General features: G+C 41.4%; 1 protein-coding gene across 1 annotated transcript in view; it reads left to right on the forward strand.

Moving 5' to 3' along the window:
• Positions 1–699: 699 nt before the first annotated feature.
• Positions 700–27,437, forward strand: part of GPM6B (glycoprotein M6B) — a 142,521-nt gene continuing 115,783 nt past the window's right edge. The window contains exon 1 of the mRNA XM_037157485.2: positions 700–884. Within this exon, the coding sequence (XP_037013380.1) occupies positions 881–884 (4 nt within the window). The 5' untranslated portion in view covers positions 700–880. The remainder of the gene's footprint in view (positions 885–27,437) is intronic.

Consider the following 27,437-nt stretch of genomic DNA (forward strand, 5'->3'; position numbering starts at 1 on the left):
GTGAGCGGGTGAAGTGGAGACTGGGGCTAGTCTGAACCGTCTCCCAGAGCATGCCAGGGGTGGGCTTCCAGGGAGCAAGTGAGCCGATTACGGACACCACCAAATCTGCCACCCCCTAGATCGGAGAGTGCTGCCTGTGCCCTTCGAAATCATTTATTACCCACTAGTAACTGCAGTCTGCCTTGGCAACCTTGGCTGCATGTGGGAATCACTTGGGGAGGTTTTGACTTGCTCCCACCCTGCTGAGGTCCCCATGACACAAAGCTCCCCAGCCTCCTGTGCCTTGCAACCCAGTTTGAGACCTGCTGAAATAAGTAAACCGCCCGCAGCCCATATGTGAACAAAAGGATCCGGGACTGTGGACTGGGGCAGCGCTGTCAAACACTGGGTGTCCTTGGGCCAGTGACCCTGGCCTCGGTTTCTCCATCTGCACAATGGGTGCAAACTAAGACCGCAGGGCGCCTCCAGCTTTAGAGTTCTCTTTTCTGAGATCCTGGAAGCCCACTCCCCTTTCTCTGCATCCCTCCAGTGACTTTTCTGGTGTTTGGACCCCTGGGTGCTGGCTCGGGGTCTCAGGACACACTGGCCCCGTTGGCCAACCGCCTGGGTGCGCCTGTGGCAGGTTCTGGCCCAGTTGCGGACGCACAAAGCCCCTGGCGCTGACGTCAGGGCCCCTCTCCGCGCGGCCGGCCCCTAGTGCAGGCGGAGCCGCGCTGCTCTCCCACCCCAACCCGGGAGCCAGGAGCCAGCCGCCAGCCCAGCAGCCCAGCGCAGCCCACCGGGAGCCCGGCCTGCGCCTGTGCCCTCCCAACCTGCTAACTCGTATCACCGGTTCGGCCAGTCCCCGGGGAGCCAGTGCCCCTCCCGCCCGTCTCCAACCATGGGTAAGCCAGCGGGCTGGCCCCGTGCCACTGCCACCACCACAGCCCCGCGCCCATCCCTGCTCAGGTGGGGCCTCCTGGGGGCACCTTTGCCACTGGGCCAGCGTGTGGGCGAGGATGCTGGAGGTGGGAGGGGCGCGGCACAGGTGTCCGGAACGCCCAGGTGCGCGTCCCTGCCGGTCCTGGGATCGTCTCCGCCCCGGCTGCGCTCTGGCAGCTCTTGGGCTGCACCCCGGGAAGGGAAGAGCAGGGCTGTCGGGAGGGCTTCAGAGAGAGCAGACAGAGCGTCCCGGGTGGCTTTATTTTATGGGGCTGTTAGAGAGTAGCTAGCTTCTTGCCTGTTTCCCGGGACGCTCTCCCTCCCTGTTTCCCGAGCTCCCGGCTCAGAGTTCGGTCCCGTCCCACCCTGCCACGGTTCAGTTGGCCTTAAACCCACATGAGACAAACGCCCAGTGCCCCACATCTCTCGGAAAACCCCATTTGGGAACCATGAGTCTTCAAACCAGGAAGGTGGGAGGGGAGAGGGACAGGATGGGTCGGAGGGTTTCTCTTTGTCCCCTGTTCCAACTATTAAAATGCGGACCTGGGCGCACGCAGGTGGAGGCAGTGTGCCAGGGAGGTTTCAGTGCAGTCGGGGATCAACTAGTAATGGTGAAAGCCAGCTCTGGGGCTTGAAAATCTCCCACCTGGGCTGGGGCGGATGTTAGGCGGTGGGAGGATTCTTTCTGTCACCTCCTAACACCCCGAAATGCTGCCGTCAGCAACATGTCGTTAAAAGGAAAACTCGTGGAGTGCGGTGGAAATCAACCTAATTCCACTGCACGCCGGGCAATGTCTGAGCACCGCGTGGGGAAAGGGTGTTCTCTTCCTGCTCTGTTATCCTTCTCTAGTGGCTGACAGACTCCAACCACCAGCGCCACAAAAGCCACAGACTGAAGACCTCTCCGAAGCATTCCTAATGAGGCAGTCAGTGGGTTTAACCATTGCGGGTGACCGGCCACGGCTAGGGAGTTCCCTGCCGGCCCCCCCCCCATCCCTGGCCCCTTACCCCATCCCACATCCCCTCTGCTGTTGAGTATGGGCTGGTGGGGAGGGGGACTAATTTTGTGCCAATTAAAATGTTGGAGAGGTATAGTAAGGAGGGCACAGTATTTTGCATTAAAAGGAAGTGCAAAGAATTGTAGTTAAATCTTCTTTTTGTAATTTACTAGGTGATCAAAATACAAAAGGAAATAAGGCCCCTGAATCCAACAGGAAATTTGCTTACCAAAGAGCTAGGGGAGAGAGAGCTAGGATTAAATCCTTCTAGAAGGGGCAGAACTGCAGGACCTGTAACTCTGGTTCCTACTTCTCCTAATGCCCCCATGTGAGTAGTCACATCACTTAAATCTCCCTGTCCCCCCTCCCTACTGCCCCACAGTCCCTGCTCTCTCCCCAGCACCTCTTGCTGACTCTAAATCTCCCTTTTAAATGAGGTTCAGGCACAAAGATCGGGCCCGCTGCTCAGCCTGTAACTCTCTGGGCTGTGCTTGGAGCAAGGATGTTGAAGTTCCACAAAGTGCAGCATTGACAAAAGCACACACTAATTTTCCTAAAATAAAGTTATTTCTGGTTTTTTAATGCCAAGCGCTGGGATTTGTACAGGTTAGAAATTGAGCCTTTAATGATCACATGGGTACCTTCTTGAGAATGGCTTTCACAATACCCTGGGCTTAAGGGAGGGTTTTATTTTTCAGTAGGTGTGGGAGTTCTCATGAAGCAAATGCCCAAATCAGAGGTCTGTTCTCAAGGAAGTACTTTGTGTCTAGGACAATTGTTAGTTCGGCACTTCAATTGCCAATTTATGTTAATTTGTGCATACTTCGCTGGTTCAGCCTGTATCCTTGGTTTTGGTTTTTAGTTTTTACATAAAAAAAAGAAAGTTCCCTTCATGCTAATAAGGAAGCAAACTGATTTTCTTTAGTAGCTTCTTAGTAAATACACCACAGGGCCATGAACTGGTTTTATTTTTCCAGATGTATTCAATTACCGAACATACCCGATGAATGCTTTAATTGAAATGATGTAATGCTGGGAAAATTCTGACCATTGGTCCATTGAGTTGGGACTTGGGTTCTCATGCACGTCACTTCCTCAAACTGGTACCAGTTAATTTCCTGGTAAAATGAGGGAGGTTTGTGGGAAAAAAGTCCTTCAGACTCCAATTTTCAGGTATTCGAAATCTTTAAGTTAAAAAAGTAAAAAAAAAAAAAAGAGCAGTGGTGTTGTGTACAATGGCATATTTCCGTGTGTCTTAAAGGAAACATTTGTCTGTTCTTGAGCCCATTGATTTTTTATGGTGTTGTTCAGATACAATTCACATACCATTATAGTTGGCACAGTTAAGTGTACAGAGTCAGGACTTTTTAGTATATTTACAGTTGTGCAGCCTCCACCACTAAGTCACATTGTCATTGTCTCAAAAAGAAACCCTGGACCCATTATAAGCCACTCCTCATTCTCCCCTCCCCCCAGCCCAAGCCCGAGCCACTAATCTACTTTCTATGGATTTGCCTATTCTGGACGGTTCATGTAAATGCAATGAGCCCATTGATGTTCGCAGTGTGTTTGACTGTTCAGTAACTTTGGTTGTTTTACACGATGGGAACATGTTGATGTATTGTTTGTATGCGGTACACCAACTAAATGAGTGTGAGGAAACGAATTCATTCGCTGGCTGAGGAGTTCCACATTGGCCATTGTGCGTGTGCGTGCGCACACACACACACACACACACACACACACACACACACACATTCTCAGTGTCACTCTGGTTGGGTCTGATGGAAACTCACATTGCCTAACAGAATTCTGATTGTTACCTTATTCATAGGCCTGAAGACATAGCAACTATGAATGGACTCAGTGCAGTAACCTCTTATAAGTCACATATGAGCTACCCATTCTGCTATAATACGGATCATGTATCCAGAGAGAAAGGCCGATTTTGTTTCATTAGCTGCCTATAATTTTAAGTAAAAATTCTATGTGAGATGATGAGACATAGAGAAACAGCTAAGTTATTGTTTTGATCCATCTTGTGGTAAGAAAATTTCTGTGAAGATTATGAACTTATCACTTCACAAGTTCAATTTAAAAATCTGGTCTGGAGCCGTTCTTCTTGAACCGTAATGTGCATACAGATCATCCGTGATCTTGTTTAAAAAGCAGCTTCTGCTTCAGCAGGCCTGGACAGGGCCCGAGTCTCTGCACTCCTAGCAAGCTCCCAGGTGCAGCGGGTGCTGTCATTCCCCGCACCAAGAAACAGGAAAAGCTGGGAGAGCCATAGCAGCAATTCCACCGACTTGCTGTGTGATCTTGGGTGAATCATTTTCTCTTCTTAATCTCAATGTATTATAAAATAAAATATGTGATGAAATTATTTGGTGGGGGGGGGGGCTCTTACACACTGAGATGGATGTAAACTAGGAAAACAAATGTGAGGGTAATGTTTTGCTTGAAACACATGAGGAAACGGGTCCCTAATTGAGCATTGTTAGTTTCCACAAAGCCAGTGTCAGAGGCATCCTTTGTGCTTGCATTGAAGTCTGGCATCATCATGTGCCTGCCAACAGGATTACAGGCCTTTCTCCAAGGAGACTGACTGGGGAGTGCTTCCAGCTCTGGCTTCTGCCCCCTTCTTCTTAGAGCTGGCTGTTCTAGAGAGCTTTTCTGCACCCCCCCACACACAGGGCCCAGGCCACCTTCCAAGGCAAGACTCAGAAGGAAGCACACTGAAGACCCATAGAGACAATACCCGTTCTGGAAGTTTGCTCAAGAATTCAGAAACATTTGGAGTAAAAGAGATGGTATCCAGACCGATCCCCAGCCAGGAAGTATCCCAGAATGTGCTAGCTTCCCTCCCTCTGAGTGTAAAGATCTAATAACAGCCCACCCTGGGTCTGGAGAGCACTCCCTTCAAGTTTCCCATGCAGGCTGACGTTTTGAAGAAACCTTGTAGCCCAATAAGAGTACTGTTTGTGACAAACAGGAAGTTATTAATTATTTAGTATATTTGTGCTTCAGAAATATCTGTTGCCCAAAGCACTTGACCCGTCCAAGGGTTTCTTAGGGCAGATCCTTATCTGTTGTATCAGGGTCAAGCAGTTAGATGGCTTTGAAATTGCCTTGCTTGTGCTTTTCTCTTTGCAACTGTTTTTTCAAGTGTCTCCTCTTGGTTAAGGCTTTCCAAAGCAATTGACTTGGTTTTCCAAGACATAAAAACTCTTTGGCACTCACATTTTACTCATGTGTGTAATATTGAATTGCATTTAATAATTAAAGGAACAAGTACAACAGGTTGAGGAAGAAACAACCGCCTCTTAGGTACACAATTCAGCTGGTGGGAGAAGTAGTCCAGAGACGTCTTGAAAATAGCTTTGAGGTCAAGTTCTGTGGACAATGGCCATTGTGGTTTACAAAAAGAAGAGAGAATGCGGACTTATTAGGTGAATGTCGGTTAGAGAGCTTCTACGGTATTTTAAAGCCAATATCACCCATTTAATAATTTTAACATAATTTTTCTGGTTACTGTTATCTGGCTTGTTAGTGTTTTGCATATGTCTTCTTTTCTGTTCAAATACTAAATTTGTCAAGGGCAAAGACTTTTATTCATTGTTGTATTCCAATGTTCATTTAGATAACTGGCATTTAGTAGGTGCTCCACAAACATTTGTTGAAAGGATAAAGGTTTTTATCACATAAAATGCACATTATTAAGGTCTATCAACATTATAAATGTATTGATTTCAGGGTATGTAAAATTATATTTACTTATGTATTATAAGCTGTGATAGACTATACTAATTTCATAGGGCAAATGACATTAATTCTTCTCCTTTAATAATATTAATACTTTTAGCACAGATATTCCCAGAATAACAGAAATCAGAGCTTGAAGTCACTTTAGAAGTAATTGGATTGCTGCAGGCGTACACAGACACGGAAACAATTTAAAGAGCAGTTTGAGTGTTATTTCATTGCTTTTTTTGCCTGTAGCTTTTTTCTTTTGATGTTATAAAATAGTTTTTCTCTCTCTGGTGAAAAAAATACTTCCTTCTTGTCAGATATTTGAAGTTCAGGGAAGCTTGGAGTGAAACATGGTTTCAGTGAAATTCACTATTACCCTGAGAATTGCAAGCTAATGGGCAGCCTTGTGTTTCCATTCTCATCTTGTCCAATTGGGTTAAATGAGTACTTATTGCAATGCCATGTAACCAGCAAGTGCCCCTGTCTAAGCCTTTGAGTTCCTGTTCCACACCCATCACCATGCAAGCTCTCAAGTATAACATGGGTGCTCACTCTATGAGCATCCAGGGTCTTGCTCCACGGAGCCAGGTGCTCTGCTAAGTCCTGAAGCAAAAAAAAAAATTACATACATAAACAAGACCCAGCCCCATCCTCAGATCCCCACAGTCACTTCAGAGAGGCAGACAAACAATTATAAGAGACATAAGTTCAAGGTCCTGTAGAATAATGTCCTCAGAGGGAATACAAGGGGATGGCATTTCCAAGAGGGCTTCCCGGAGGAGGCAGTTACCTTGGATCTGATTCTTGAAGAATCAGCAGATCGACAGGGGTCACAGTGTGGGGCGGGGGAGAACATCCCAGGCTCTGGGTACAGATGTGGAAAAGCAGGAGGCACAACAGGGGCTGTTGCTTGGGCACGTTGAGGAGGTGGGCATGGCCTGAATGTGGGAGGGCTAGGGAGAATGGAGGCTGGAACACAGGCAGGGCCGGTGAAAAGCTTGGTCGATTACCCTTTGGGGTCACAGCCAGAATCATGAAGGGATTTTAAGCAAGGAAGCAACAGCTGGAGGGAAATGACAAAAATTCTACCCATGGAGACAAAAAGCCAGTGAGATGGAATCATTATCTAACTGAAAAATTCGAAATAATAGCCTAGGCATTCTGAGAAGGGTGAGACCTTCCAGCTCATACGAAGGTTCTGATGGAAAGCTGGATTTTAGGTGTGTTGCAAAGGGTGGAAAGGAACAGGGTACACATGGAAGACAGGTAGGAATGAGCAAGGTTTATTATGGGATCCTGAAGAAAGTGGCCTGGCCATAGCAGAGAGTAGGTGTAGGCGGAAAGGAGAGAATAAGAATTCAGCGGCTGGCGAGGGTGGGCTGGGGCAGAAAAAGGCAAATGACGTGAAACAAATTGTAACTGATTCCAAACGGACACATATAAATGAATCTTGCAAAATGTTTTAAATCTTGTCTATGACCTCCTCCCTTTCAAAAGATGAATTGGAGAAGAAAGGGGCGTATGAGCCTTTCTGGGATGGAAAGGGTCATCTTCGGTGTGATTCCAGAAGGGCTGGTGAAATGGAACCCGATCCTCGTGCATATGTTTATTTGGTTATTACTTTTTAAAAGTGGTGTTATTTCTTCCTTGAATATTTGAAGGAATTCACCAGTGAAGCTATGTGGGTCTGGAGTTTTCTTTGTGGAAATGTTTTTGAATTGTATTTCTTTCACAAAGATAGTACGGTTCGATTTCCTGTTTCTCTTTGTTTTAGTTTTGATACTAAAACAATGCTTAGTTAGTTTTGATCTCTTTAGTTTAGTTGTGTTTTTCAAGGACTTTTTCGGTTTTATACGTGACTAAGTGGCATAAAGTTGTACATAACATTGTTATGTGTTCTGTCCCCTTGTGTGTAGGGTCAGTAGTGATGTTCATTCCTAGTGAGGTGGATCATTTGTATTCTCTTTATTTTCCTTGAGCAATCTTGGCCATTTATTTCAAATTTTATTTTAAAATTTAGTTTTGTAGGTTGATACTTCCATTTGATAAGTACATCTGAAAGATGAGCTAACCACTGAATGAAAAAGGAGTACATTGTCTAGAAATCAGAAAATAGGATTTTAATGTCTAGAAGTAAAAATTGCTTACTTGATTATAAAAAAAAATTTACTGAGGGAAAAAGTGATTAAACCCAATGTTTTAAATTTTACTTTTAATTGTTCTACATAACTCAGTATATTTGAACTTAGTATAGCAAGATCTATTGTAAATAATCTTGAGTTAGAGTTATTGTATAGTATTTGCTGGTATACAAGGGGAACTCCCCAAAACAGAATTATCTTCTGGAGGATTAGCCTTGTAGTCCAGGCTTTCCCTTGCTAGGTGAGTGTTCTGGGAACCCATCTGCATCCATGTACCAGCTGGCATTGTTGTGAGAGGCTGCATACGGATGCAGTGAAATTTTTTTTTGGAGACTTTCAGTGCATTTGCCCATTTCATGATGGGTCATTTATGAGCACACCTGCCCACACTGGACTGAGTGTTCAGCAGTTTTTGACCCAACCCCTCTATTCATTCACCCAATCTTGCCCAGAATGACTTTTATTTCCCAGGATTAAAAAAAAGTCCTCAAAGGGAACCATTTTGCTGATGTGGAAGAAGCGAAACAAAAAAGGGCAGAAGCACTGAAAGGCATCAAAATTGATGAGTTCAAAAACTGTTGTGAGCAGTGGGAAAAACGTCTCCATAGGTGTATTGCATCAGATGGAGAGGACTGTACTTTGAAGGTGACTGAAGTTTCAACATGTAAGAATAAATACACAATTTTTGTAAATAAATTCCGGGTTTTTTGTGCTCCCCCTTCATATTTGTTTTCTGTTGACTGTTGACTGAAATAAAAGAAGTTTCCTTTCCTTCCCATTCAAGTGTACTTTTAAAGCATGATTTCTCAAGCTTTAACGCAATTGATGTTTTGGGCTGGTGATCCTTTGTCCTGAGCAGCTGTCTGGTGCGCTGTAGGATGCTTACCACCATCCCTGGCCTCCAGCCACTGATGCCAATAACAGTCCCACAGTTGTGGCAACCAGAGATGTCCCCAGACATTGCCAAATAACAACTGTTGGGAGGGGGAGCAAAATCACCCCATTTTGAGAATTACTGCTTTACAGTAAAGGGATGGAAAACCTTTTGTGCTATATGATATCATTGAACGCATCTGCAAAAGATCCCTGGTTTAAAAGGTGTTGCCTTTGGGAAGGGATGCTTGAGTTTTCCAGCTAAAGGAAGCTTTGTTTTGTTTTACCCTTTGTCAGTATTACCAGAGGATCTGGAGCTATAAGGGGGAGCCTTGCAGGCCCCCCAGTTCACTCTTTCTTTGCAGTAAAATGGCCCCTAAACCATCTCAATAATGAGACCAAACCCGCATGCGGATAGAGTGCCTGGCTTTCCTTGGCAACTTGTCCTGATGTTCAGGGCACTTTATCTCTGAAAGGACTAAATCAATATGAACTTCATTTTGCTTATTAAAATCGTTTTCATCATCTTTTGTTCTCTTCATTAAGTAGAAAGACATCAAGGATCCTGTCCCATTTCTTAACATCCTTAATTACCTTGATGGCCTTTCTAAATTTAGAATTCATCTCCTTAGCTATAATCAAATCTACCCAGATTAAGTCTTTAAAGGCAACCTTCCTGCGTGTTCCGTTCCTTCCTTGGGGTCTGTAGTCCTGACTTCATCATGTTTTTCTATGTGTCTGAGAGACGCAGGAGTTGTAAGACAAGGGACTGGTTTTTCCTTTGTCGATGACAGAGATCCTGTAAGGACAGTCAGTAATCTCCTTGCCCCTGCTCCACCAACCTCAACTCCTGCCCACCAATAGAGACCTTCAGGTGGGGTTTTCCTGAGAGAGCTGAGCAGGCGTGTGGGAAGCAAAGGTTAGAAGGAGGCTGGAAAATCTGCTATTTTGTATGTGCATCAGGTCACTCTTTCAGGTGGGTTTTTAAATGGCAGCTTAAATTCAGGCATCTGTTCCTTCACACAAGGAGCTATGTAATTAGCAGAGAAATGCAAACCCTTAAGATAACTCTATTTCTGCAGCAGTTTTGAAAAAAAAATGTTTCCTTTTAGTTTTCTCCCATGGCATATTCCATGGTAAGTATGACGGAATTAAAAACATAGATTAGGAGGCAGACATTCTCAGCCTTTCAGAAATCCCCAGCAAGCTCCCTTTCCCGACATAGTCTTGCCTGCCCTTGCACTTTATATAAATGGAATCATACAGTATGAACTCTTATGGCTGACAGCTTTTGATCAACATTAATAATGTTATTTTAGAACTGCATGATGTTTTCTGTCCAGAAAATAGACCTGCTTCCAAGTCATTATGGTTAAAAGTATTTATTTAATACCTACATGCATAAAGCTGTCAGCACAAACCAGTGACTCCTACCCTCTGTTTGAAGGAGGAAATATTAACACAGGAGGTGTGATAAGGACTTTGAAAAGAACAGAGGAGAGATTACAAAGATAAGGCATTCCTGGGATCCACCTGGGAATGGAAAGTACATCTTGAAGGGTTGCGAATAAAGAAAAAGTTGGAGATGTTGCATATTTAGTCAGGATATGATCAGTATGAATATTTTGTATCTTTGGAGTATAAGAATATAATATGTTGAGACCTCCCTTCAATCAGTTTCCTGAAGAAGAAAGACTTTTAGAAATTATCTGAATTAACCGTAGTCAGTCAGCTGTTGGTTAGTGGGTATTCCAACCCAAGTGCAGATTTTTGGAAAAAGGGGTGAAGGTTTGAGTCTAGTTTTCATCCTGACGATTTTTAGAAATAGATAGGAAACTGTTCTGCCAAAAGAACTTTTCTTCTTGTGTTCTTTGGAAGTAGATAACAGTAATGTCTTCATTTCTTCAATGAGAAATGTCGTCATCTTGTTGACTGAAGTAATGATGCAGTCAACACAATGAATGCTTTGTCATCATATAAAGTAGGCTTTAAATTGTACGGTGTCAGCACTGCGTTCCAAGAAGTGGTGTCACTTCCTACCCCCCCCCTCCAGTAGTGTGAGAGCACTCCAGTTTCTCCGTATCTTCACAGCATTTTGTCTTTGTCATAGTGTTTCATTTTTCAAAAATTCAGTAAGTATGAGGTGGTATTTCACTGTTTATGTTGAATTTCCCTAAAGAGATCAAAACCTTTTGATAAACTATTGGCCATTTGTGTTTTCTCTTTCATTTAGATCCTTCTTTGTTTTTTCTTAATTGATTTATAGAAATTCTTTATAGCTTCTGTATATTAACTCTTGGTTAAATATGTTGTCAATATCATCTTCCTCTCTGTGGCTTATCTATCAACTGTCAAACACATACTTTGTTGTGCAGAATAATTATAAGTCTTTTTCTCTAGTCTTTTATGGTTTCTGCCTTTTATGGTTTCTGCCTTTTATTTTTACCTTGTTTTAAAATCGTTCCTATCTCCAAGGTGATGGAGATGTTCTCCTATTTTAATGTATTTTGTCTTAAAGTTTTTTTTAAAGTATGTGTTTCATTTTTCAGTCTTTATTCCATTGAGATTTTAGTTTTTTGGAATAGTGTGAGTTACAAGTCTATTTTTATTTTATATTTCCTATGCATAAACCACCAGGGACTTAATATTCATCCTTTCCCCACTGATCTTGACAGAATACCGTCTCTCATGTATTGAATTTCCCTGTTGTGTTTGTGTGTACATCTCTGAACTCCATTCTGATCTTTGGTGTATTTTGCCATCTGTGCACTAATACTACACTGTTCTAATTCCTATAGATTTATAATATGCCTGGTTATCTCCTTGCAGAACTTTTCTGTTCTTGCTCTTCTTTAAAAGTATTGGAGATATTCTTCTTTTTAGCTTTTGCGATCAGCTTTTCATGTGCCACACACATTTCTACAAGGATTTTGAGTGGCATTACAGTGAATTTACAGAATGATTTTCATGATAATCACTGTTTATTATATTAAACCTTCCAATTGTATACATAGTATATCTCTTCATACAATTAGATCTTCTTTTACATCCCCCAGTGATGCTTCTGCACACCTTTTAAAAATCTGCCCCGGCTGTTGTAGCTCAGTGGACTGAGCATGGGCCTGTGGAGCAAAGGGTCTCCAGTTCAATTCCCAGTCAGGACACATGCCTGGGTTGCAGGCCAGGTCCCCAGTAGGGGGTGCGCAAGAGGCAACCACACATGAATGTTTCTCTTCCTCTCTTTCTCCCTCCTTTCCCCTCTCTCTAAAAATAAATAAATAAAATCTTTTAAAAAATCCATTCAAGGCCATAGTTTCTGTGGCTTTTTAAAAAAGAAAAAGTCAGTCATGTTTCTGTGGTTTTTTTAAAAAAGAAAAAGTCACTCAGGATTAAATGTAATGCCATGGGATATCATGTTTCCTGCCACAGACCGGTGACTTCTGCAGAAATAGACAAGCTTGTTTAGATTAACATAGAAGCTGTGGGGGAAGCTGATTCTGAGTTATCATGTCCCAGCCTGGTCCAAACAACTGAAGCAAAGTGAGGTACTTTTACTCAAACCCTTGACATATGACAATGAGATAAGAAAGTAAAACCTTCAATATGTTAAAATGTGGATTTCTTCTAAAAGTCTGACCCAATTTGCTCCATCAGAAACACCACATTTACATTCAAGATGCCAAATCTTCGTTGAAAGAGAAGGAGGAAAAGCTCATTTTCCACTGATACCTTCAAGCAATATAGCTAAGGTAACCCTAGAAGGATTTAAACATGGCTCTTCTGTTGGAGCATTACTTCCATTTTTGGTGATGTTACTTGTGAAAATGAACTTTTCTCAGCCCTTTCAAGATTACCTAGTTTCCCTAAGCAGTTAAATGGAAATTTTTTTCCTGGAATATTTTTACATAGCTGCTCACCCTGCAAAGAAGAGGCCAGCACTGTGCTGGAGGGCCAGCTTGATTTATTCTGGAAAGCAGTTTATTCAGCTGTCAAGTGAGATTAGGTGCACCACTGTTCCCCATCACATCACAGAAATATTCTTATTCCTGCACAGGGCCTCGAAGTTTTATTTATTTGGAGACAACAGAAATCACAAATGTAAATTGTCCTAAAGTATATCTTTGGAAATGCAATTTTTAAAAGAGCACTGTTACTCCTTTACTGTTGGTGATGATGGCCAGAACAAAACAAGACTGCTGGACGCTTTCTTCCCATTGCCTACCGTCTCCCCACCAGCCAACACACATGCACACACACACACACACACACACACACACTTCCATACTTTCAGATGTCAGTAATCCTGAAAGGCCCCAGTTGCAAGAATCCATTCTTGACATTTACCTTTTTTGGTCGTATGTCTTTTTGGTCTTGGAATGGTCTTTCAATGTAGAAACTCTAGAACTGAAAACGGAAGTCTAAATTCAGGTATGAAATTAAGTTCTTTTTACTTTTTATCATTCTGTTTTAGTGTTTAGGGATTTGAGCAAAAATGGTGCTATTTCTGCTTTGTGATTGACTTGCAGTTTCTTCAGCCTAACTTGACAAGTGAGCTATCACTGGAAGGAACAAATAAAACTTCTGACCAAACTGACTATGACAGAGTGGGCTGTTGATTAGAATCCTCTACTTGGTTGGGGGCCTGAAGATGTTTGACTTGCTGCCTGAGCAGGCTCTTTCCTCAGTGCACAGAGACAGTATTTGCAAAGTCAGGCACTCATTCTTTCAGGGACTGGTAAGAAATGGAGGCTTCTTATTCTTTGAAAAGCAGCAAGGAATTATTTTTTTTATCTGAAGAAGAATTTGTCATGCGGATGGTTCTTCACTGGGGTCAATTTTGTCCCTCAGGGGCCAGTTGGCAGTGTCTGGAGATATTTCTGGTAGTTACAACTGGAGTGGAAGTGACAGTGCTACCGGCGTCTAGTGGGCAGAGGGCAGAGAAGCTGCTACACATCCTACAGTGCACAGGGCAGCTCCCTTCCCAAGCAAAGAGTCATCCAGCCACAAGTGTCAGAAGTTCCAAGGCAGGGATACACTGATTTACACTGAACTGTTGAAGTTATAAAAGATCATCTTTGAAAGCCTTTAAAATATGTAGCTCATGGGAAGTTTTGGGATTTGGGATGAAAGAAGGCAAGAGATTCTACACACCAAATAAAGGGACCCAGGTGTCGAAGGAGTTGCCCTGTTCAGAAGGTGCCAACAGGACAAGCCTCGCTCCATGCAGACAAAACCCACTTCTGGGTGTTGCTAATTACTGGTGCTGGTCTGGACCTACTTGTTTCATTCAATCGATATCCATTAAACTCTTACCACAAGCAAGTCATTCTTTACGATAAGAATACTGAAGCAAATAATAATGCCATGTATGATATAAAACTGAACCGTGAAATTCTTTTCACCTGAAGGTTTTATTTATTTCAGCCTCTTTCTGGCAAACTCTCAAGTATTCATGTACAATAACAAAAGAAGATAACATCGAGCATTGAAGGGAGCCAATTATTTTTGTATTCACCATGTAATTTCCAGTAATAGGTTTAACCTTTTTATTGTATTCGAAGAGTTGCTGATAGTACAATGGCTGGTTTAAGTATCACATTTCCCTGACTTTCTCAGCGCTTGGTGCAGTTCTTACATTGAGACACATGAAACAGACCACATTAGACTATTTGTGGCACATAGTACTGTTCAGTACTATGTACCTGTACTATGTACCTGTACTATGTACCTGTCCAACAACTAAAAAGAAAGTTGCAGCCTAACTATCCTCTCCCAGGGGCCAATTCCAGCCTGGTACTGCAGTGACACAAAAAAACTGCTCATTCACTTTTTTCCTGAAACTTTGCAGATGAGGCTATAGCTTCATTCTAATTAGTCTTCAAAGGCTTTAGATTTCTCTGCCCCCAAACCTGGAGTTCCCCTTGCAAATACTTAAGTACCAAAGAATGCTGTTCTTGAGCAGCTCCTTTGGTGAGGCAAAGAATCAATCCCCAAATTTATCCCCTCAGTAAATGTGGGTTTGTGTGTGCCAGGTTCTCTTCAGGTGTGTGGTGCACCTGCGTGGGGAATTGCTCAGTAATGACATGGAGGAAGTTCTCTAGTGATGTTCAGCCTGTCATTTCATTTATAGTTAATGAATGCTTTTTGGTGGCTTAATATTGGCATAGAAAATTAACTATAGATTTGCAGGAAACTTTTTCCTCCATATGTTTAGTTGAAATTGGTAAAAATGTGGTCAGTTCCAGGGAAGTGTCCAGTTTTTATGTCCATACAGTTTAAATATTCCTAAACATATCTCAATATGCTACTCTCTTACTATGAGTTTTCAATTGGTGCATCTTACCTTCACAGCTTTGTGAGAAAAAAACAATTCAGTATAATTTCACCTACCGAGATTTCTGCACAGGTTATTTGAAAGTCTTATCCTTTAGTATTATTTTTATAAAACTGCTACACATTCATGGGCCTTATTCAAATTACACAGTTGCTCTTTGAGGGTGATGTTAAGAATGGGGAAACTCATACCTTGGTTTTCTAGAATGAAGAGTTCATCCTAACATGAAACATCAAGTAACCAGAACCCTGTTTACTATAGTACTTATTGTTATATTTGAAAACAGGTATTTATTCATGAAAATATTATCCAACAAAAATCAGACAACCACATATTAGCCAGTCAGGAAACTCTCTTCTTCCCATTATGCACTTCTTTGGGATGTCTGCCATACTGGTACACTATTATTTGAAATCTGAAGGATGAAAAGTCTGGACTCTCTTGACCATTCCCTGAAGTTGAAGAGAGTTTAGTTGGCTTCTCCCAATACATAATAATGGAAGTTGAGAAGTTAGGGAAGTAAGTGGTCATGAAGGAAAGAACAATCTACCACCTGGTAGATCGTCTGCCCAGGTAACTGGGAGCCATCTTTGCTGCCATTCCCATGGGGAAATGTCTTTTTTTTTAAGAGTATATTTATTTATCTCTAAGGGGAAGGGCAAGAGAGAGGGAGACAAATATCAATGTATGGTGGCGTCTCGTGGGTCCCCTGCTGGGGACTGGCCTGCAACCCAGGCACGTGCCCTGGCTGGGAATTGAACTGTGATCCTTTGGTTTGCAGGCCTGTGCTCAATCCACTGAGCTACACCAGCCAGGGCAGAATATGTCTTTATGATGCTACAGAGAAGGTCTGACGTTTTGTCATTGTGACAGTCAGCTACAGAGCTGCCTGGGGAGAAAGAAGACTGTTACCACCTGAAGCCCAAGCTCTGAACATCCTTGGTAGTTATTTGCTGTGATGTTGATGCTTTTATTGACATTATCAAAGGCCTTATTAGAGGCAGCCTGTTTTACCAGCCAGCTTCCAAACTTTCACTGTGCGTATTCATTGCCCAAGTGCAGTTGAGACTGTGAGAACTGTAGTGGTGAATAACAGAGTCCTTGACCTTGAGGAAGAATGCACAGTCCAATGGGGGAGATGTACACTGAGCAGAGAAACCATAAGGATTAAAAGCAAAACAAGAAGGATGTATTCAAAAAGCACTGTCTTCTGGTGGCACAATGGCAGCAATACTGGTCTACATTCCTGCTGCATGTATCACCATAACGGAGACGTTTTTCTTTTCTTTTACACAGTCCTGACTATTTTAATGTCAGTATTAACAGCTTTCAGAGTTAGTTTCATTTGCACCTTTCAGCAAGTGAACATTCTGCTGAAAGGTATTCATTCAGGGAGTGTGAGAACTTTTCAAAAGGGCATTTTTTAAATGTAGTAAGTTATTAGTATTGATACTTTAATGCAATTAGTAAAATACAGAGGGTTGCTAATAAAACTGATCAAAAGCACAAGTTGCATCACACAGTAAATCCTAAATGATGTCAGTACCTGTAATAATGTAATGAAATGTTATTGTTATGCGAGACTTCCTTCTTTAGAAGCCTGGAAACAGCACTACAGGAACCTGAAAACTAAGGTGTTGTTTGAATGCCTGACAAATTCTAGTCTCCTACATAGCTTCCTCATAAATGGAATGCTTCATTTAATTATTTCTGTACTTTTATTACCTATGAAAAGTTATCTTTAGGGTAAAGGAAATGGTATATGTTATGGTTGCTATGGTAACTTTTGTACTTAAAATGTCAGGCTATGCTTACTTGTTTTAAAAATATCTATACTTTGATTGCTATAAAAACCTCTATACATAATTTTCTCATGTCCAGTGAGTCACTCCTACTTTAACTGGCATTTCAGCAAGTGACTTGGTCACATAAGTTGTTTGAGAAATGCCAGAGGTTATTACTGTAAAACACTAAGGAGATTTAAAATTTCCACCATTTAAAAACTTGTATATTTTAAAATAGCTTATCTGTGCCCTTGCCATGGTTAATGGAGTGAAACAACCCTCTCAGCGTGTTATCTGAGGGACTCAGGATGAATTGCGCTTCAGCTCCATATGGGTATCTTCAGTTAGCAGCAGGTGTTGAGGCAGAAGTGCCCACTTTTCACTTGAGTCCCTACCGTAATGCCAGACTTGAATATTTCAGTGCATTTCTGTCTCCCCTGTGCTCTCACAGAACTTGCATTATAGCCAATCTACTGCCTGGGGTTTTTTTTTTGTTGTTGGTTGGTTTGCTTTGGTTTCATTTTGTTTGTTTGTTTTTAAGACGGACCCTCCTTAAAACACACACACAAATGAATAAGTAAATACACATTCTTTGTAAACTAACTTAAGCACGGCCAAGTGCTGTGTTATTTTCCATTCAGTGACCTGGAATGGGTGCCCCGGGGCTTTGCTGTTCCCTTTGGGGAGTGGGCTTTGTGGCAGCTGTTGACCATTCCAAATCTGTTTATACTTGACTATTTTGCAAGTGCATTTTGGAAATGTTTTCCAAAATATTTCCAATTCTGGATCAGTGAGGAATGGCAGTTGGAGTAGATGCATCTGTGCACAGACTGCATTCAGGGTCCACTTTGGTGAGGCAGCTCTGTCTTGCTTTGGAGACTTAGGCAATGGCAACACTGACTTTTTATTTTTTTAAATCCATTCAAAAAACTTGGGGCAGTGTAGGGAAGAGTACTGCTTCTATGGTGAGCTTCTCTTTGATCCATTCCTGCCTTCATGGAAATCTTCCAGTGGCGGTGTGTTTGTATTTCCATGCTAGCATTCTTTTTTTCATGGCTCAAACAAGCTCCCTTGGCCACTGAGAAAATAAAATGATAGTTCAAAGCCTTGTGAAGCAGGTCCAGAAACTGCTGCTTCAGGTGCTCTTCCTGCTCAGTATTCACAGGCCACATCCCCCTCCTGGGGTTGGGCCAGAGCAGCCAAAAATCCTGCTGGGCCTTTCAGAGCCCCTGGGGGGATGTTTAAGTGGCAGATGCATTTAATATTAGGTGTATTTCAAATGCAGGACAATAAGCTTTGATAGGTTTTGCACTTGGGACAGAAGGACACTTTATTTTTATGAATCAACTTGGGTTTCACAGAAATCAGAATATTTGTGGAACTCAGTCAAGAAATGCAAACACACAGAGAAATGTATATACATATATATTGGGTTGCCCAAGAAGTTCATTTAGTTTTTTTTTCTGTAAAATAAAAGATACATTTTTCATTTTCATCAATAACTTTACTGATTTGCATATTTTGAGTATTTCGGCTATGTTCTGCATGGCAGAATGTTGATTATTCTCAATTAATGTGTCGATTGGATTGCTATCAACTTCAACTGGTCTTCCCTAAAGTGGAGAGCATCATCCAGTGAGAAATTTCCTGCACAAAACTTTGCAAACCACTTCTGACATGTTCCATCAGTCATAGCACCTTCTCCATCCACCGTATGCATTTCAGTTGTACTTTTACCTTTCTTGACATAATAAAACATAGTATGCTGAAAATGTTACATATTTTTTTCCCTCTTCAATATTAAAATGGCTACACAAAAATTCACCAATTTTGTAAAGTTTTTTAAAATGCATGCTGATATGACAGCCATCACAATACAGTCTAACAAAATTGTTTACAACAAAGTTAAAGACAACTAAGCACTACTAGAGCCATCTTACAGAAAAAAACAAACTTTGGGGCCAACTTAATATATACCCAGCATATGTAAAATGAATGTATATGTTATAGATAACATAGATGTATGCAGACAGACATACATGCATATATAAGTTCTATGTATAACATACATATCTATTGTATATAATACATATATGTATATACACATGTATGGTACAGACATACGCACACATAAAACATTTACTGAGTCCTTACTATGTGTACGCACTATTCTAAATGCTTTACCTGCATTGACCAATGTAATCCTCACCATTCCGCAGGTATGACCACTGAGGTCACAGAGCCAGGAAGTGGCAAGGCTGGTATGTGAACCTCAGCACTCCATGTTCCTTATCTCCTCTTGAGGGAGGTGGTATAGTCAATATCATTTCATTGTATGGTTGACTTGTTGGGTGTTGCTGCTTACAACCACAGGAACCTTCACTAAGAGAGAGAGGGGGAGAGAGGGAGAAAGATGGGGTATGGAGAAAGCCATTTCTCCTACCTGTTTTCTTCCGCCAGTGTAGAAAAGGGAATAGAGAAGCTTGTGGCTCATTTGCTTTCCAGGTCTCGACAGTAGCGCATCTTTGATGGTAGGTTAGGTTTTTGGAAAGTTGTTAGAATCAGTTAGGCCAGATCCAATGAATAAGGTGAGTGGCGAACCCCAGGACTCCACTTCGGGACCCAGTAAAATAATGTAAATGTTTATTCTCTCTGGAGATACTTTAGCAGCACCATTGGATGCCAGACAGCTTGGAAGAACAGATCTTTGTATGTAAACTTTTGTAATTATTTTTACTAGAACAAAACACAGATGATTTTATTACTTGCTGTTATATTAACTAGCTGGTATATAGGTTTATGTACTATAATGGAGCCCCCAAAAATGTTAATAATAACTTCAGCATGCCAGAAGTTTGTATCCCCCTGGTGTAAAAGTGCCAGCTGGTATGCTGGCTCTCCTACAAAGAGGAGTCAAAGACCTAGGCTCTGTCTGTCTTTTTGTTCTGTCAAACTCAAGACTTGGCTTCTACCTCATGGTCCAAAATGATTGCCACAGCTCCTGCCATCACTGCCACATTCCTGCTGATAGGAAAAAGAAAAGGTTAGGCAAACCCTTCTCTTGGGATGTCTTGTTCTGAACCCTTACAGAAGCCCAAATTTGGATTTTATTTTTGGATTTACTATCTATTAAGCCTATGATTAGTTGGTAAGCTTGTTCACCTCATCTTGGCATCAGTTTTCTCAGCTAGGAAAAGGAAATAGTGAAAAGGCAAAGGGAATAATGAGTGCCCTATGTGGGATGGTAACGTCTTAAGTTTCAGTTTGCAGTAGTATTTTAGGCAGGCCAGGTGATTGGCTACTTATCAGGGGAGTTCACATTTGCCTTATCTTGAGACCTTTTTCAGCTCATTAAAAACAAACTACATCCTCAACATGCAAGGAAACGTGTGATGACTTTTTTTCGGGAAATATTTTCCTTGACTACATTTTGTGAGTCACATATTTCCATTTATAACTGAGCCTGCTGTGGTGGATTTGCCTGGCAAATACCCAGTGAGATCACAGAGCTTGTGCTTGTATAAACCCCTTGGTGGTCTTTTATTTTCAATAGAGCTTGAGAGGGACTGATGAGCTGTTAAATGAGCGTGGAAGCAGAGCCTGGAAGTGAATTTGGTTTGAGAAGTAATTGCGAGAGGTGAAAAGGATAGACCTTTCACGGCGTCCATACCGGTGTTTCCAATATGATGGTCACTAGCTCTTTCCATTTTAATTAGTTTAAATTAAATTAAATTTAGTACTTTAGACACAGCAGCCACATTCGAAATGCTCAGCTGTCACATGTGGCTAGAGGCTACTATATCGGATGACACAAATGTAGTATGTTTCTACCATCACAGAAGATTCTCTTGGACATTGCTATTTATAGATAGGCTTCTAAAAAAAAACCCCCATTTATGGTCTGGCAAGAAAGAGGCTTGAAATGGAAGTCAGTAGATGATTCTGTTCTAATTTGAACCCTTAAAAGCTCTGTGATTCTATCTATCTGTGAGCCACTCTAGGCTTCAGCGGACATGTCAATACTGCCACCACTACTTTTGTATGCTAATACAGATGATAGAGCTAACGTGAGGGCCAGATGCAATAGCGTCATTTTACGCTTAAGAGAGTGGACTTCAGAGCCAGGCTGCTGGATTTAAATACCAGTTACCTACAAGTGTACTTCTCTGGGCCTTGATTTCTAATCTGAAAAATGGACAGTGACGTACCTACTTTTACGATTGAGCAGTATATGGTTTCATATATGTAAAGTGCATAGAACCATGCCCAGGCCATGGAAAATATTCAGCATTTAATCTATTATTACTATTATTGGTATTACCACCATCTCTATTATTATTAATTTCATCTTTTGAAGAGTGTGATGTGCTATAAACATTTTTTGTTACACATGATGGCTTCAGTTTGCTGGGATTTTCTGTTTTTCCTGGCCTCTTTGCAACATCTTCCTCCACATGAATATAAACATGCCACATTAATGCTTATGTTGTCCTGCAGAAATTAAGCCTCTTTGGAGAATAAATTATTTACAGTGGCACACTCGAGATTTGCTCTTCTATATTTCAACTGTATAATTAGTTCTTCCCAAAAGAAATTAATGAGCTTGGTGTCAATGCTGAGGAATTCTAGGAGCAACATCTCCCTGGATGATATTTATGTTCCTATCTCTCCAATTCCTTCAGCTATGAAGGAGTGAAGAAGTCACAAGGGCCATCATTCTGTTCATAAAGGTTTTGTCACACCCCACAGGTGGCTAGCATCTTTTGTCGGTGGGTAACTTTACTGAAAGGGGTGGGGGGAACTGCCCAGAATCCAGGACTGGGAGTCCTATCCCTAGTTGCCCTGTGGACAAAGGGAAATGTGCCCTGGCCCTGCAGTTTGCACCCTGGCTGCACACTGGAATCACCTGGGGGGCTTTAAAAATGGTGATTCCTGGATCCCACGCCCCAAGGCCATGGTGTTATTTTCTGGGGTGTTGCTGGGACATAGGGACTTTTTAAAGCTCACAGATGATTCTAATGAACAGCCAGCAATGGTACACTGGGCCAGCCTCTACCTGGTAACACAGAGCGGGCACTCTTTGAAATGTGGCCCAAACATTGCTGGTTAGTGGAACCACCTTGTACAGAAGTAGCTGGCGAATTTTTATAGGGTCCTGTCCAGTTCCCCATTTTTGTCACTCATATGAATCAAGACAAAGCACACTGATTCCACCCATGGCCAGTAAAGGTAAGCTGGAAACAGTACAACACCTTTTACTTATTTTTCTTCAAACAATGTGAACATGTATAGCATATGGGAAACAGTCAAAAAGCTGTGGAGGCATTTCAATTGGTTAACAGCTGCGGTGGTTAGAAGTGTGTACTTAGAAACCAGTCCTTACTGTGAATCCTGGCTCCACCGTTTCCTCCTGGGTGATCTGGAGCATGTCCCTACACTTCACTGGACTTCAGTTTCCTCCTCTATTCTGTGGGAGTAATAAAAGGCACCTACCTAATTCTGTTATTGTGAGAATTAAATCCGATGATTTCTGCAGACTGTGAGTACAATGCCTGGTCCATAGTAAGTGCTCAGTGAATATGTAATTATTGTCAATTTGATCTTCATTGTCAGCCACGTAAGGAGCCTGCCCAAGGGCCCATGCGATCAGCCTCTGTATGAATGGAAGTACCCAGGGTAGGCCTTGTTACTATGACAGGCACTCCATACTAATACTGTTGACAACAGGGGAAACGGGGAATGGGGTCTATGGGAATTCTCTGTATTATCTTGGCAATTTTTCTGTAAATCTAAAACTATTCTTAAAAATAAGTTTATTTTGAAAAGTTACTATCAAGCAGTACTGCCTTAAATAGGAATGAGATATTGATTCATTTTTTCAATAAATATATGTGTGCCAACTCTGTGCTGAGTAAATGGCGAGTTTACTGCTTTCGTGAAGAACTAAAATGTTTTTGTTTGAAATATATGTGGGGGCCATAACTGGTGTGGCTCAGTTGGTTGGAGTGTTGTCCAGCAAAGCAAAAGGCTGCTGGTTCAATTCCTGGTCAGGGCACATGCCTGGGTCACAGGACCAGTCCCGGATTGGGGCACATGGAAGAGGCAACTGATGGGTGTTTCTCTCACACACCGATGTTTCTCCCTCATGCTTTCTCCATCCCTTTCCCTCTCGCTGAAAATAAATATACAAAATCTTTTTAAAAACAATAAATATTATTTCTGAGGCAGATAGCTCTACAAACATATATTTCCATATGTATGTGGAACCAAATGAGGTCTATTAAAATGTTTTGTTTGTTTTGAAATAATGTTTAGATACAGAAAAGTTGTAAAACTAGTATAAAATTCCTCTAGACCCTTGACCAACCTTCGCCAATGTTAATTTGGAAAGCCAGACCGCAGTCATCAAAACCAGGATATTGGCATTGCTACAATACTCTTTCATACTGTGTAAATCAAACTACAGCATTGATTTAAATTTCACCAGTTTCTCCCATAATGTCATTTTTCTGTTTCAGGATCCTACATGGCATTTTGTTGTCACATCTCCTTAGTCTCCTCCAATCTATGACAGTTCTTCAGTTTTTTTCTGGTTTTTCATGACCTCCACTCTTTTGAAGATTACTGGTCAAGTATTTTGTAGTATGTCCCTTAATTTGGGTTTGTCTGATGTTTTCTAATGATTAGATTGAGGTTATGCATTTGGGCCGAGAATGCTATAGAATGTCTAATGTTGTGTCTTTTGCAAAACATTGTATCTGGGGACACATGATGTCAATACTTCTCATTACTGTGATATTAAACCTGATCATTTAATGGAGGGGGCCTCTGAACTTTGATTAATTTTTATAAATACCTTTAGTAATGGACACCACTCATATGCCATGTTACACTATAAGGACGAGATGGGAGGAATTATGCCCAAGCACTAAATGGTTTCAAAATAGCTGTGCTTTTGATGCGTTATGCATCATTTTCATTATTTTCTCTCTTTAATCTCATTTGTACTCTCAATGACACCTCTGCAACATTTTTAGAGTTCAGCCATTAGACAGTGGATGATAAAGAGATGATCAAGCTGTTATAATCATGCGTAAAGCGAAAATTAATAGGGCATAAATTAAGATTTGAGAGAGTCCTCTGGAAATGCAGTACATGAACTTTGATAGATGTTCTTTGAAGCCTTTCTTCTGCTCACTTTCAAAATGAAGTGCAATATTTAAGTCCGTTTTAAAGTTAGAGAAGCCTGGATTTGAATCTAAGTTTAAGTTGAAATGTTTAAGAATAATTTTGAAAGTCAGACAAACCTGGATAAATCTTGTTATCATTCCTTACTAGCAAGTTTTTCAGCTTTTCCAAGACACAGGCTCCCCTCTCGAACCCTCTGGATCGTCATGAAGTGTATATGGAAAAATGTAAGGGATGTGCCTGGCACTGTGTGTGTACACAGCAAGTGCTATCCATGACATTCTTCCACACAGGGCTGTTGTGGCTTCTTCTGAGTTGACGGAGTGTGGAAAGATAAACAATTAAGCTTATGTCCTAATTACTCTGCAGTTGAACTGTAGAACTAATAGGACACACAGAAACAGAAAAAGCATGCAGGCTCATTTGTACATTTATTCCCTCAAATTTAAGTGCAGTTAGATCATTCTCAAGTCAGTGGTCTTGCTTTTGGGATCATCATTCCATCATCTTTCTGGGGATGACTATGAAATACAACAGAGCATCGTTGCCCACATAACTTACTAATAAAAGAATGACAGATTGAGACTAACTTATGAGCATTGTTTTTTTGGAATCCATTTTGGGAGTAATCTGATCATTGGAAAGAGTTTATGAACTTGGGTGGTGAATTTCTTTTCCAATGGCTACTCTATTCTTTGAAGTACTTGATATGTCTAATGGATTTAATCCTACAGCATGAAGGTCCTTAGGTTGGACATCTCTTTAAAAAAAGAGCACATGAAAATGCTGCATTTGCTCTATTTCTAGGAAAGTCAGGCCTAGTAAGGGTGTGGTTTAGAAAATATAGAACTATATGATCGATGTGTAGTACCATCAATAAGTTTAAAATTTCATCTAATCATAAATTCTTTCAAACAAAAAATCTCTTTATAGCTTAGCTCTATGAGAAATTATTTCTTTTTAATATGTATCAAATCTTCAAAACATGGTGACCAATAGAATCAAATTCATCTCTTGCCCCCCTCTCTGCCCTGCCCTGCAAGAGGGACATGGTGTCCTAGAAACAGCCAGACCTATCCTAGGTTCCATTTTAGTCCTGAGCCTCCAAAATGGGTCTTTAGAATTAAATTTGGCTATTAGCCCAGATTTACTCAAATTTTTCACAAGCACTGCTTTGTCTTTCAACAACCCCCCAGCCCCCAACTTTGTAACATTAGGGGAGGGGAAGTGGGAGGAGGTGCATGAACAAAAAACAAAAGCAGCTGCTAGAGAGCAAACCCAGTGAAGGGGAGTGAAGAAAAACAATTCTGCCACAGCAGCTGCTCGAATTATCAAAAGAGGAAGCCCTCTCATTGCATGTGATCACTCTACAGTTTTTGAAGGTTTCTAGATATTCTTTATTTGGAGAGAAAAGAAATGAAGTGTGTGTGTGAAGCTGGTAGATTAATGCATAAATGAAATTGATATGAGATCAGTGACTCTTGAATCAACACAGTTCTCACTTCATTTTACAATTCTGAACTGTTGGTTAATATTCAGTATGGAGCTGAATTTGGAGGTTTGTTTTATTTGGTTGTTGTCCCATTGTTTCATGAATGGAGGGCATAGCTCTCTCAGGCCAAATCTCACATCCAAGATCACATAGAGGTTTTTACCCTTAGAACAATGAACAGATACACATGATCTAAAGCTGGGCCAACTTGGAAGGCAGGAAGTATGGTAGAACCTTTGTGGGATATCTTGTTATAGTAAATTGTATACATGGCCATTCTGAAAAACTCAGAAGCATCCAAAGCAACATGAAAGAAGTGGAATGGCTAGTTGCACTGGAAAACACTTTCATGGAGATGCTCATTTCCATATTGTACAGATGGCTTATACATATGCAATATTTATATCATTGTATTTCTTTATACCACAAGACAGTCCTACATTTTACAAGGAAGCCCACTCTGAAAGGTAATTTTTTCATGGTGCTTAGAAAGTATTCCATGTCAGCCATTGAGTCTAAGAAGCTCTCAAGAACTAAAAGGAACTCTTAACAAGAGAGCCGCATTTGAGTATGGATGATGTTGTCTACTAAAGATCATAGTGTACCCTTAAATCATCACTTAATTTGACTTTTCTTGAACACAGAAGCAGGCCTGGGTTGAAGGAAGCCTACCCTCGTCTCACTTTATCTCAGGCCCAGAGACAAATTGCTTGTGCAGTATGCTCCTCCTTTTGAAGTTTTAGAGATTAGAAGGCCCTGAGGACAGTAAGGCGTTAGGTGCTTGCATGATCAAGCCTTAAAGACATGCTTGGAGTCCTTCCTAGCCAGGTAGCTCAGTTGGTTAGAGCATTGTTCTGATATACCACTGTTGCAGATTTGACCCCTAGTCAGGGCACATGTAAGAATCAACCAATGAATGCATAAAAACCTTTTTAAGTGATAAAATATATGCTTGGAGTCTTTAACCCCTCTTCCACCTCTAGTGTGCCTGGCCTGATCCAAGCTGCTCCTGAAAGTTTAGAGAATTCCAAGCTCACTGAGTTTGTCTAACACAGGGCTCAGCAAACTCTTTCTGTAAAGAGCTAAGTAGTAAATATCTGTCACAACTACTCAGCTGTGCCATGGTAGCACAAAAGTAGCACTAGACAATATGTAAATGAATAGCTGTGCTTGTGTGTCAATAAAACTTTATTTACAAGAACAGGCAGCAGGCCGGATTTGGCTTTCCTGCCATAGTCTGCTGTCCCCCTGTCTAGAACAAGGCTTCTAAAGGGCTCTGCACACCTTCAAGGGGTCCATGGGGATGGAACTCAGAAGGAAATGGTATAAGAAAAAAATACACCAGTACTTTCACTATTGTCTAACAGAAATTTAGCATTTGTTCTCTTATGAACATGGGCAAGCAACCATACATAGTCACTGTAGCAGTATATGCAACTTTGCCAGTAATAGAAATCACAGGTATTTTCACGTCTCCTTACAGCTATTGAAGACATCTCAGTATATCGTTATACTCATCACTGCTTGCAAATTGTATATTATTCCCTCATCAGCATTAATAAGGAACTTACATATTATTCATGCATGTATAACCCCAATGTATGATCACATATATTTATGGTGTATATTTCAAATTTGTTTGTTTTCATAGTTGTACTTCAGGTTAATTCATTTTCTTCCTATTCCTATGTGTTTTGTTTCATGTATTAAATGAGTTAATGTGAGAAGGGAGCCCAGAGGGCTCTGTGGATGGCCAACAGGGAAGAGACCTTGTCCTACCACTTGATGTCCTGGGGAGAACCCCACCTCCTCTGGTGATCCCATCCTTCTCCTCCTAACCCCCAAAGGGCACTTGTCTTTAGCTCTGCCTGGGCCACGTTGCTCTCTTCACATCCATGGCCACCTCTGCCCCTGCCTTCCTACAGCCCTGCCACCTGATACCAGTTACAGGCACTC

The sequence above is a fragment of the Artibeus jamaicensis genome, unplaced genomic scaffold (assembly GCF_021234435.1).
Source record: "Artibeus jamaicensis isolate MK-2021 breed Jamaican fruit bat unplaced genomic scaffold, CSHL_Jam_final scaffold_1283, whole genome shotgun sequence".
Classification (NCBI taxonomy): Eukaryota; Metazoa; Chordata; class Mammalia; order Chiroptera; family Phyllostomidae; genus Artibeus; species Artibeus jamaicensis.